Below are 13,389 nucleotides of genomic sequence, written 5' to 3'. Positions count from 1 at the left end.
ATATTCTGAATCTCAGAAGCCAGAATAGCAAAAGGGATTGCTACGCAGTGAAAGCAGCAATCCCTCTTGCTGTTCTGGCTTCTGGGATAGCTGTGCAGCCTGTATTCATTCCATAAGACGCACACACATTTCCCCTTACTTTTTAGGAGGGAGTGTCTTATATGAGTCTTATAGAGCAAAAAATATGGTACCTTCTAAATCCGGCCCACGGATGGACCGGGAATCAGCGTGTTTTTACATGAGTAGAACGTGTCCTTTTATTTAAAATGCATCTCTGGGTTATTTGTGGGGCCTGCCTGGTGTTTCTACATGAGTAGAATGTGTCCTTTCATTTAAAATTCATCTCTGGGTTATTTGTGGGGCCTGCCTGGTGTTTCTACATGAGTAGAATGTGTGCTTTTATTTAAAATGCATCTCTGGGTTATTTTGGAGGCATAGGAATTTGTTAATTTTTTCCCCAAAATATAGTCCGGCCCCCCACAAGGTCTAACAATGGATTGGCCCCCTGCTGAAACAGTTTGCTGACCCCTGCCCAAGAGGGTCCCCTCTTTACCAAACTTAACAGTGTACTTCAGCCTCGGTAAAAGAGGAACGTTTTTAAATTCCTCCTGAAAGTCAGTACAGTGGTACCTCGGGTTAAGTACTTAATTCATTCTGGAGGTCTGTTCTTAACCTAAAACTGTTCTTAACCTGAAGCTAACACTTTAGCTAATGAGACCTCCTGCTGCCGCTGCGCCGCTGGAGCACAATTTCTGTTCTCATCCTGAAGCAAAGTTCTTAACCTGAAGCACTTAGCAGAGTTTGTAACCTGAAGTGTCTGTAACATGAAGCTTATGTAACCCGAGGTACCACTGTAATGAGGTTGACAGATGCCCCTCACTAGGAAGAGAATCGCATAAATGGGGAACAGCCACCAGAAAGGCCCTGTCCTGTTTCAACACCAACTGGTGCAACCACCAAAAAGGCCTCATCTGCTGAGCATCGGACCCAAGATGGTTGATACTGGGAGAAGGCGCTTGTTTAGGCACTTACGTGTGAGATGTACACGAGAGGCGTTAAATTAAATAAGGCAGAGCAATAGACAGCAAAACTATCTTGCTGTGTTGTGGAGGAGGGGGAAAGGGAGCCGATTTACCTGCTGCTGCTCTAAACCATTCTGCCTGCTGAAGAGAGGCTGGTCCAAGGCAAGAAGCGGGAATGTATCAGAGAGGTCAAAATAAAAGGGCTGAGGGAGCTCTTCAGAGGTATTTTCCTCAGGGATGATCTGTAGAGAGAGGCACACAGGTCAAAGGAACTTTTTAGGATAAGACTGCAGTGATAGAAAGGTGAAGGACGGTGGGAACGCCTTAACGTAGTTTTTTAATGCTAAATTTTGAACTCGGCCACAGATTCCCTGAGCACAAATAATGACAATTTATATACCACTTACAGATGTTTTGGGTGGGGAATCTCTAAGTGGTTTACAACCTCAAGGTCATAAAGATCCAAATACCAAATAAAAATAAAATAAAATAATCAACATAGAAAAACTCCATGTTATAAAATATCACACAACTAACTGTCAGCATCCTTCGGGGGTCGAGATGCCAGCTGGGCTAGCCCCCAGCTGGATCATGCCCTTCCAGCCGTGACAATCCCCCAATCTCTGGTGCGACGTAAATCAGTGACTCAGACTTCAAAAGCCTGAGCACGCTATATTAGCAGAGCATACTGCGCAAACAGAACAGGCGTGAGGCTTGTGGAAACATACTAACAGCTAAAGATTTATTAAGCATAAATCAGGACAAAGAAAACATGTCGCCTCCCTTTCTTCTCCTCAGAGAAAGAGAGAAAAGCAAAAGCTATACACACAACGGAAGTTCCCAGCAAGCTGTGCTGGAATGTAAACAGACATGTGACACGTAACAATCCCATGTCTGCTCCTTAAGGTGGAATGGAATTTTCCAACACTAACAAGGAGCCTGCATTGTTTGGAATCCTGACTAGTTAGGCTTCCAGACTGGCAACCCAAAGCGACTTAAAACCAACCAAACAGGCACAGGGGGCTTCACCTCCCAATCTGAGAAAGGTCACATGCAACAGGACAGTGTAGGACAGGATTCCTCACCCCGCCCTCTGCTCACAAGATTTAGAATTGTGTTAACAAACTTATTGCACAAATAGAGAGGTCTCCTGCAGCTGCTTGAAGGGGTTTGAGACTTCTCCCTGCAACAAGATGTGGCAACGCGGGCTGCTCCTATTCCGTGTGCCTCCTAGCCAGTCAGCCATGCCCCTTTGCAGAATACAGTGGCACCTCGGGTTAAGTACTTAATTTGTTCCGGAGGTCCGTACTTAACCTGAAACCGTACTTAACCTGAAGCACCACTTTAGCTAATGGGGCCTCCCGCTGCTGCCGCGCCGCCGGAGCACGATTTCTGTTCTCATCCTGAAGCAAAGTTCTTAACCTGAGGTACTATTTCTGGGTTAGCGGAGTCTGTAACCTGAAGCGTACGTAACCTGAAGTGTATGTAACCTGAGGTACCACTGTACTCCTTTCCAACAGGTATATAGTAAGACTGCTATGAAAGCTTTGCAAACTGCAGCATGCGCATGACCCGGCGCTGCCACACGAACACATGCGCACAACATCAACTCTCATGGTGGCCTTGTTTTTACCTGCTCTTCTGTGCTCTTCCCTTGGAGCATGCCTTGCACTCTTTTCAAGTTGCATTTCACATCTCTCAGCTTCGAAGACAGGCTCTCTGCCTCCTGATGGATGCCAGGGCCCTCACCGGTGTGCCTGTCTTTGCAGTCCTCCAAAAGGCGCGCCACTTTCTGTTCAATCTCTGATAAGATAGCCTGGAAAGTCAAGCAGTTAATCATTCCTTCTTTTTTTAAATCACTGCAAAGTTTACTTACTGAAAACACCCTAATCTCATATTCTGTATCAGGGCAAAGGCTGGGAACAGGAATGTTTGGGAGGGTGAATCCAGACTCATTTTCCCTTCTCCCTTGGGACAAAATCATGTATGTATTTGGTCTTGTGGAAGACTAACCCTGTTAGACCATTGCAGCAAACAAACATCCGCAGAGGCCCGGAGCGTCACAGAGGCCCGGAGCGTCACAAAAGTTAATGCCTTAATAACTCTGTGTGCGTTTTCAAAAGTGCTCCAGGTCTTTGTTGCTTTTCCTGTAATCTCTGGCGCAACCAGATACCTTTTTCCCCTAAGCAAGCCCAAACCTAATTAAGTCGGCATTCAGCCTTCCCATCCCATCTGATTATTCCGAACTGCAGGCTAGGATTTTGCATTTCATTTATCTTTTTCTTTCTCCCTGCCCACCCCCCACACTTTATGTTATTAGCTTAACATACAGACAACTCATGAGTCCTCCTGATTAAATCTGAAAGCTTGCTTACTAGTTTCACCCTACTGTTCATTTTGCAGGGTTTTTTTTTTTCCTATTCCTCTTTCCTTTAATGGTCCAATGCAGTTTTCTCACTTTTAAGCCTGCGTATGCTTCTATTGATGTTCACTCTCTCTTGCTTAAATGTTTGTTGCACATTGCCCTGAGCTACTTTGGAAAAAGGGTATTCTTAAATAGCCTAAACTAGAGGTTTTCAGCCTTTGGGGGTTCACAGCTCCCTTGACGAATTACATTCTTTTCTGCGGCACCCCTGTGGGGCTCAGGAGCCCAGTTATGTCACGCCTTGCCAGCAGCTGGCGGCCCCTCACCTTCATCTCTTCTCCCCTCTCCTTGGGAGCCTTCCAGGCAGCTGCTGCTGCCGCTCCTGGTCCCTGAGCTGCACCCCACCCCAGAATTCTCTGAGCGAAATAATGAGAGGCACAAATACAAGATGGGTGACACCTGGCTTGAGAGCAGTACATGTGAAAAGGATCTAGGAGTCTTGGTTGACCACAAACTTGACATGAGCCAACAGTGTGACGCGGCAGCTAAAAAAGCCAATGCAATAGGAGTATAGCATCTAGATCAAGGGAAGTAATAGTGCCACTGTATTCTGCTCTGGTCAGACCTCACCTGGAGTACTGTGTCCAGTTCTGGGCACCACAGTTCAAGAAGGACACTGACAAACTGGAACGTGTCCAGAGGAGGGCAACCCAAATGGTCAAAGGCCTGGAAACGATGCCTTATGAGGAACGGCTAAGGGAGCTGGGCATGTTTAGCCTGGAGAAGAGGAGGTTAAGGGGTGATATGATAGCCATGTTCAAATATATAAAAGGATGTCACATAGAGGAGGGAGAAAGGTTGTTTTCTGCTGCTCCAGAGAAGCGGACACGGAGCAATGGATCCAAACTACAAGAAAGAAGATTCCACCTAAACATTAGGAAGAACTTCCTGACAGTAAGAGCTGTTCGACAGTGGAATTTGCTGCCAAGGAGTGTGGTGGAGTCTCCTTCTTTGGAGGTCTTTAAGCAGAGGCTTGACAACCATATGTCAAGAGTGCTCTGATGGTGTTTCCTGCTTGGCAGGGGGTTGGACTCGATGGCCCTTGTGGTCTCTTCCAACTCTATGATTCTATCATTCTATGATTCTATGAATGTGGTATGTGCATGTACACAGTCCCTGCCCTCCAAGCAGCTCAGCACATCTATCACCTATAGAGGGACAGGATCCATGGCAGGGGAGCACATATCTGGCCCCTCACTGGAACCAGAAATGCACTTTCCAGAAATGTTGCAGAAACCCGCTCTCCATCCTTCTTTTGGCAGCTTTACAATTCTGGAGATGAATTAGGAATGGGCTTGTTTTTTAAATTGGTTTCCATATGGAGCACATCATGCTTTAATTATTTGCAGCTGAGTCAGGTGAAGTTGGCTTTCGTTTTAGAGAGTTTATTTGTCATGCAAACATGATTTGTACATCTGAAATGTAAGGAACTCCTGCAGCCTAAGCAGAGGTGTGCATTCTCCACTGTGCACTGGAAGAAGAACCCCCACGCTTAACTTTAGCAGTGACTTGGTTTAAATTTTCTGCCAAGAAAAACTGCATGCTGCTACTGGTATGAATGTCTGTGCAAATTATTCTGTTCTAAGCATTGGGGGTGGGTGCATATTAAGATATGCAGGGTATTATTACTATTATTATTAAATTTTCTATACCACACTTTATCCAAAGCTCACAGGGAACTTTACAATATAAAAAGGGCATGATAGTCCTGCTGCACATCACTAGAAACCCTGCTGGCTTTGGGAGATTTCATTAGGCACTGTCCATGCAGTCTAAAGCAATATGGACTAGAAACTTGGCGGTGGTTTAAAACGAAAGTTGGGATTCTTGGGATGTGAATGCTCTGTCTTCATGATCCTTCCCAGCAGGGGTTGCAAGCCAGCACTGGTGGTGGGGGAATGCAGCAACTAACTGGCCAGCAGCGCTCTGCAAATGCTGGCCGTTTGGCAGCACTGTGTCTGCAGGATGCCGACCTTTGTCTCCAAACTAAACACAAAACAAATCATTGATAAGAACTTGGTGCCCCCTTCCCCTTGGCTGCTGCAGAATGGCATTTCATCCACCACCAGTCCTTTCCAATGCCAAGCTTGCCAGCTAACATGAATATACAAGGGAGTAGGAGGCCTTTGCAGGGGAGTAATTAGCCACCCTCCAGTCTCCCTTCGCTGCAAGAAGCTGTTTCCCTTCAAATCTGGGCTGCTTTCCAATCTCAGAGCCCGGCTGGAGGGAAAACTGGCGGGAGAGAGAGGAAATGCACATATATGTCCCTGGCTGGTGTGTCTCTCCTGTTCTGGCCCTGGCTCTGCATTCACTTGTGGTTGGGTAACATAGCCTGTATTTGCAGGTAACTCCTGGGGCCTGCCTAGGTTTGGCAGACAAGAAGCCAGTTGAGAACATGGGGGGAAGCGCCCTTCTCTGTGTGCCCCTATAAGGAATCCAGCCAGTCCCTGTTTACTGCAGCAGCATCACACACACACAAAAAGAGCCAGAAGCAGGAACGACGAGGCTGCAGGCATTATGTAGGCGCACTGAAATGAGAGGCAAAGGTGATTGGCTTACGAAACTGCAACAGCGACCTTTGGCCCGCTCAGCTCAGCTTACCTGGCACGCAGCTAGACGCTGCTCCACTGTCTGTTGCATTTGGCGGGTCTGGCCTCCTGATCCCAGGGACTCTTTCGTTTGGTCTAGCCACCGTTCCAGTTCAGCAATTTGTGCCTGCCACACATGGAGGAGCCGGGCAAGCTCTGAGTCAGGCCTACCGTCCTCTGAATCTCCCAATAAGCACTCGGCAGTGTTTGTGACTCGACTGGAGGAGGCTTTGCCCTGTGGGGAAGAAAAGCCAAAGTCTGGAAGATCTGCGAGCCTGAAAAATAGCTAACGTGCTCTCGGAAAGCAGCACGAGCCGGGCAGATTAGGGGAGAAAGGAAAGGAAAAGTAAGCCCAAGTGCCGGCTGAGAGTCCCGTGATCTGGTGCAACAGGTTTCTTAGCAGCCGATTTGCATTTGCACAGGTAGATCTCAGCTCACACAGGAAGTCTGCTGACTCACAGTTCATTAGGTGGCTATCCCGGAGGGACACACACACACCAGAAGTGTTTTTCTGGTGTGTGCGGTTAAGATTCTACGCGCTGCACTTCAAAGCTGGTTTACATGCCAGTGTATGATTTCTTTGCGCTGTTTTTGAGGTTTAGTATGAATAAGGATTGGGGCTAAAATAAAAACAATTAAAATTAGGAAGGAAGGAAGGAAGGAAGGAAGGAAGGAAGGAAGGAAGGAAGGAGAGGGAGGGAGGGAGGGAGGGAGGGAGGGAGGGAGGAAGGAAGGAATATTTTCAGCTCTGCAACTATAGAGATAGGACTGATTTATTCCAGGTGGTGTCAAACTACAACTAAAATGCAAACAAAAGCCAATTTCTCCTCCATCCCAAACCTGATGGCAATATCCTTCTTCGCTGCTGTTTCCCAGCAACAAGTTCTTACAGTGCAACCTTACATATGTCTACTTATGTCTCAGTGAGTTCAGTTTGGAGCTTACTACCAGGTAAGAGGCTACAGGATTGCAGCATCAGAGCTTTGATGACTCCGATGCATAGAACCGCCATGAATTTATCTGATCCCCTTTTTAAACCACCTGAGCTAGAGGCAATCGCCACATCTAAACTGTGTAACTCCCTTCCCTCAGAGGTGTGTCTTGACACCTTCACTGGACAACTTTTAACGAATGCGCTTTGCCCTGGCTTTTCACACTTGAAGAAGAAGAAGAAGAAGAGTTTGGATTTGATATCCCACCTTTCACTCCCTTTAAGGAGTCTCAAAGCGGCTAACATTCTCCTTTCCCTTCCTCCCCCACAACAAACACTCTGTGAGGTGAGTGGGGCTGAGAGACTTCAGAGAAGTGTGACTAGCCCAAGGTCACCCAGCAGCTGCATGTGGAGGAGCGGAGACGCGAACCCGGTTCCCCAGATTACGAGTCCACCGCTCTTAACCACTATACCACACTGGCTCTCTTGAGAGGTATATTGTTAGGGCCCACCATACTTCTCTAATTTTAAGTGGCTCAAAACGGCTTTTACTATTGTGTAATAGTGTTCTTTTTGGGACGTGGGTGGCTCTGTGGGTAAAACCTCAGTGCCTAGGGCTTGCCAATCGCATGGTCGGCAGTTCGAATCCCCGCGGCGGGGTGAGCTCCCGTCTTTCGGTCCCAGCTCCTGCCCACCTAGCAGTTCGAAAGCACCCCTAAGTGCAAGTAGATAAATAGGTACCGCTTTATAGCGGGAAGGTAAACGGTGTTTCCGTGTGCTGCGCTGGTGCCGGTTCGCCGGAGCAGCTTCGTCACGCTGGCCACGTGATCCGGAAGTGTCTGCGGACAGCGCTGGCCCCCGGCCTCTTAAGTGAGATAGGCGCACAACCCTAGAGTCGGACACGACTGGCCCGTACGGGCAGGGGTACCTTTACCTTTACTAATAGTGTTCTTTAATATTAACAATTTGTTTGAATAATTCTAACTCGCCCTGGGAACTTAGGTGAAGAGCAGGCAAATAAATTGTAATAATAATAATAATAATAATAATAATAATAATAATAATAATAATAATAATTTTATCCTGCGAACAGCAAATTCCATAAGAAAACTACGTGGTGTGTGAAGAACAAATTCCTTTTTGTCTGTCCTAAATCTCTCACCATTAAGGCTTGAAAGACAGAGAAAAAAGTTGCCCCTATTCACTTTTGACAGTGTATAAACCTGCAGCATGTTTCCCCTCGCTTGTCTTTTTCCTAAACTAAAAATACAGATTAACCTTTGATGGGATGTTATGTAGAGAATCTACATTTTGGCATGATGGATTATTGTATAGGCTTTCTCTCTAATCCAGCTTTCCCTAACCTGATGGCCTCCAGATATTTTGGATCACAGTTCCCATCAGCCACAGCCAGCATGGCCAGTGGTCAGGGATGATGGGAGTCGTAGTACAAAGCAGCTGGCAGGCAAGGGATTGGGGACAATGGCTTAAATCCTATGACCGTACGTACACTGCACAATACAGCCTATCTGCCTTCAGCTTCTTTCATTTCATTTTTCATTTCGATTTGCTGGTATAACAGGTAATCTGATCGTGATATTTTCAACAGCGAATTTCTGGTAACTATCTGATAGCTTTAATGGACCCAAAGTTAGCACACCTACCCCACTATGACTTGCAAGAGCCTCCCCACTTCTTGCTTTTTGCGGAGACAAATAAATTAACTGCTGGTCAGGTTCCTCAGCATCCACAGCCTGCAAAGAAAAGCAGAGATGGAGAAATGTTTTTTCTTTGAGCCACATTCCCTTGTAGGCAACTTTCTGGGGGTGCCATGTGCCAATGGTGAGCGGAGCAAGAAGTAGAACTGGGGAGACTCTTAACTTTGCACAAGAAGCTACCGTATTTTTCGCTCCATAAGACGCACTTTTTTCCCTCCTGAAAAGTAAGGGGAAATGTGTGTGCGTCTTATGAAACGAATGCATGGGGGAGGCAGGCAGGAAAAGCCCCCAAGAGTTGCACACAAGCTCCGCGCGGCAGGCTTTTCCCCAGGAGGGAGAAGGGACTGACGTGGCCAGTCAGTCCCTTCTCCCTCCTAGTAGAAAAGCCCACAGGAGCTGCGCGCTCCTTAAAGGGTGCGCGGCTCCTGTGGGCTTTTGCGGGAGGTGGGGGAATTGCCATAGCCGTGCGCAGCCTCTCCAGCCGGGAGAGGCTGCGCGCTGCTAAAGAGGAAGCCGACAGTGAGCAGGATGGATCACGCTCGCTGTCTTGGTTTCTTTAGCCGTGCGCAGCCCCTCCGGCCGGGAGAGGCTGCGCGCCGCTATGGCAGAAGCCAAGACAGCCAGCTTCTGTCTTGGCTTCTTTGCTCTTTGGGGCTGGGGGGGGGGGAACCGGGCTTCCCCCGGCAGCCCCAAGAAGCTCTGGGAGGAACCTCTTTGGGGTTGGGGGGGATTTTTTTTCTTGATTTCCCCCTCTAAAAACTAGGTGTGCCTTATGGTCCGATGCGCCTTATGGAGCGAAAAATACGGTACATTCCAGTTGTGCAAAAGACGAGTGTTTCATCACACTTCCCAACGAGGCAGAAGCCTTCTACGAAGGCACAGCTCGTTTTCTGTTTCATCCCAAACCTGTAAACTATTATTTGCAGTGTTAGAAGAGGCCAGGATATTTAGCTATGGTTTGACGTTCACTAGGTATTCGGGCTTGTTGCAAATGTGCTAACCACAGTTTCCCAGTTTGTGTGATACAAGAAACTATGGTCAGTGGGAAACCTTTCGGTTTGTTTCCTTGCTTGCAAAACTGAAGGAACAGAGGGGCTATGCGCATGGCCAAAAGGCTCATCCAAAAGTTGGCTTACAAAGCCAGGATATGATCTTCCATAAACAGTCTTCTTGGATCAGTATTGTTCTCACTTTGAATGGGCAAAGACTTACAGGTCCTTTCACCAAATTGTCCCCCTGCCAAATTGATGAAAGAACCAACTTTTTTTAAATCACTTCACGTCCTTTCACAGAAACACACCCCTCCCCACAAACTTGCCAAAAGATTGCTCACAGAAGCTTTCACAAAAAGCTCCCATTTTTAAGCTCTGAGCTATATGTGATGCATTCATAAAAATGATGGAAACGATGAACAATTCAGCAGCTCCTGTGATAACTAAAATGGGTGTCCTAGTACACGGTAAAGAATTTGCCACCAAACTCTGTGAAGCAATTAGTCACTCTTTGAGGAATTAATCCAACCAATTCTGCATTATACTCACTTCATTGTGGAATGAATTGTCCTCAGCTTCTTCAACCAAGGAAGGTAGAAGAGACAGTGACCCTCGCTTTTTCGGCTAAAATGTACACACACAGATACAGACCAGTTATTTGCAGTTGCGAAAAGAACTTTTCATTCAAGTCCTCCCCAAAGTTCAATGTCCAGTCAGTTTCTCATGAGTGTAAAGCTCCAATTAATCCAGACAAATTAATAGGGCCTGAGCCAACCAAAAATTAAAGCGCTTTTAAATCCCATAGATTTCAACGGGGTTTAAAATTGCATCTATCTTTCAAAGTCAATAGACCTTAAATAAAGTACGCTGGATCAATGCCCAGTGCAAAATAGCACAGTCTCAACAACTCTGATTAGTGCCAAACCATCTAGCAACGTGGTTTGTTTGCACAAGCCTCTCTCAACCTGGAGCCCAACAAATATTTTGGACTACAACTCCCAAGAGGCTCCACCAGTGTTGGCATTCCACCACCTCCTGAAGAAAACACCTGCTTAGGCAAGCATTTCCTTGAAGTGAACTTCTGGTTTTATTGTTTTGTACCCTTTTAAACCACAGAGCCTAGGACTTGCCGATCAGAAGGTCGGCGGTTCGAATCCCCGCGACGGGGTGAGCTCCTGTTGCTCTGTCCCTGCTCCTGCCAACCTAGCAGTTCGAAAGCACGTCAAAGTGCAAGTACATAAATAGGTACTGCTCTGGCGGGAAGGTAAACGGCGTTTCCGTGCCCTGCTCTGGTTTGTCATGCTGGCCACATGACCAGAAAGCTGTACGCTGGCTCCCTCGGCCAATAAAGCGAGATGAACGCCGCAACCCCAGAGTCGGCCACGACTGGACCTAATGGTCAGGGGTCCCTTTACCTTTAACCTTTTAAAACTGCTTTCGTGGTCATGCTTTTTCATTGTTGTATATTTTGTAAATTTAGCACATGTTTCAATTATGGACGTTTTTGATGCCCCAATCGAATTGCTACTATGTATTTTAATTACGTATTGATTTTATACTTGCGAACCACTTAGAAGCCATTTTGGCACGTAAGTGACATAATAATTAACAAGAATAAAAACTGGAGGGGAGGAGAGTTGTAGTTCAATATATCTGGAAGGCACCAGTCGGGGAAAGCGGGTTTATATCAGTTCTCTTACGCAAAAACCCCACAAACTAATTTCAATTTCTGATTTGTTTACATGCGTTCCAGGGGTGAATGAGAAACCGAGGTGATCTGAAAGACCTCCCCTAACCAACCCTGCCATTCATTTTCCCATCCCAGTGTAATAAACCAATAATAAACAAATGCTGTTACGAACCATGAATGACCAATGACAATCAAAGGGAGTTGGGTGGGGTGGGAAAACCGGCTGGCTAGTTGCCTTAGGATGGGGTGGGGGGAAAACCTTTTGGGGCCAGTGGACCAAATCGCTATCTGGTCCCATCCCTGCAGGCCTACTATGGCAGGTGGGTCAACCCACTTGCCAGTCACCAGATGTCATGATGCTGTTAGGTGATTGACAGGTGAGCTATCCCACCAACAAGGTCCCTTGTGCAGTGCTTCCTAAGTACCCAACAGTCCCAGTACTAGAGACTTATGATCTTAACTGGCAGGGCATGTGAGCAGGGCTTAGGGAAAACAGGCCTGTGGGCCAAATTTGGCCCACAGGTGAGAGCCTCCCCAGCCCTGCCTTAGGATAACCACCACTGATAACAACTTCCACCTTGTAATCATGTAAAACAAGCATTTTCGTTTTTGTTTTATTTGCATTTTTAATACAGTGGTACCTCAGGTTACAGAAGCTTCAGGTTACAGACTCCGCTAACCCAGAAATAGTGCTTAAGGTTAAGAACTTTGCTTTAGGATGAGAACAGAAATCGTGCTCCAGTGGCGTGACAGCAGCGGGAGGTCCCATTAGCTAAAGTGGTGCTTCAGGTTAAGAACAGTTTCAGGTTAAGTATGGACCTCCAGAATGAATTAAGTACTTAACCTGAGGTACCACTGTACAGAGGGAAATATATCTTTCTCTCACATTCCCTTCCGTCCACCCCCCAGTTGTACAGTTTTCATACCAATCTCAATGTACAACTAAATACCTGGTGACTCCCCTTTCACCCTTTTCCTGGTTTCTTTATTGTTCTATTAAATCGGGTATTTCAAATTTTTAATCTTCGAATTTCTTCTGCTGTTAAATTCTATTAGCTCCAAATCTGCTGGTTTTACTCAAGACCTGCTAGGTTATTTACTTGTTTATACTGGTTCTTAAAATATCTGAAAAACATTTTCCAACCCTCCTTATATTCTTTATTGTCCTTTTCTCTTTCCCTGTTCGTTATGCCTGCCAATTCAGCATATTCAAGCATTTTAAATTGCTACTCTTCCTTGGTTCTCGTTCTCCACCTTTGTGCCAATAAGATTCTAGCCGCAATGGTGGCATATAATAATTTTTTGTTCTGTTTTGTAGGGACTTCTGTTGTTACCATTCCCATAAGGAATGCCTCAGGCTTTTTTGGGAAGGTTATCTGAATACCTTTTTCTAATTAATTGTAAATTACTTCCCAGAATTCCCTGATTACTTTACAGGACCTCATGTGGGAAAAGGATCCCTCTACTTCATTGCATTTTCAACATTTACCTTTTCTCTTTTTAAAAACATTTTCACTAGTCTGGCAGGTGTTAAATACCATCAGTGGGCCATTTTCATCATATCTTCCTTTAATGCGTAACACATCGTAAAATTCATATTTACCATCCGTAAATTCTCCCAAAGCTCATACTCAACGTTACGACCCACATCCTGTGCCCACTAAGTCATACTTGATTTCACAAATTCCTCTTTTGTATCCCACACTATAGAAGCAGTTTGTACATTTTTGATAATGCTTTTACTTTACTGTATCAAATAAATCCCTTGTGAATTGGGATTTTTGTTCTGCAAATCCAATTTGTTTATCCATCTCAAAGAGTTTGTTAATCTGATGTATCTGTAACATTTTGTTTCCTTTCTGAGTTCACAGTTGCAACGTATAAAACTATCAATACCTTTTCTGAGTAGCATGGAAACAACTGAAAAATAGAAACCGATAGCCCAGCAGCGAATTTCCACAATATTGAAGCCTGGAACTACAGGTGTACCTTGGTTTTCAAACAGCTTAGTTCTCAAAAGTTT

The 13,389-nt window shown here is 45.8% G+C and overlaps 1 protein-coding gene across 1 annotated transcript in view; it reads right to left on the bottom strand.

Moving 5' to 3' along the window:
• SYNE2 (spectrin repeat containing nuclear envelope protein 2) overlaps positions 1-13,389 on the bottom strand; it is a 235,192-nt gene that overhangs the window by 101,792 nt on the left and 120,011 nt on the right. Inside the window, exons 61-65 of the mRNA XM_053407665.1 lie at positions 10,226-10,300; positions 8,631-8,720; positions 6,049-6,270; positions 2,656-2,838; positions 1,136-1,264 (exon numbers count right to left, since the gene is read on the bottom strand). Of these exons, the coding sequence (XP_053263640.1) occupies positions 1,136-1,264; positions 2,656-2,838; positions 6,049-6,270; positions 8,631-8,720; positions 10,226-10,300 (699 nt within the window). The remainder of the gene's footprint in view (positions 1-1,135; positions 1,265-2,655; positions 2,839-6,048; positions 6,271-8,630; positions 8,721-10,225; positions 10,301-13,389) is intronic.

Source organism: Podarcis raffonei, chromosome 1 (genome assembly GCF_027172205.1).
Source record: "Podarcis raffonei isolate rPodRaf1 chromosome 1, rPodRaf1.pri, whole genome shotgun sequence".
Taxonomy (NCBI): Eukaryota; Metazoa; Chordata; class Lepidosauria; order Squamata; family Lacertidae; genus Podarcis; species Podarcis raffonei.
The sequence above is the reverse complement of the archived record's forward strand: the minus strand, read 5'-3'. Positions and strand labels throughout refer to the sequence as shown.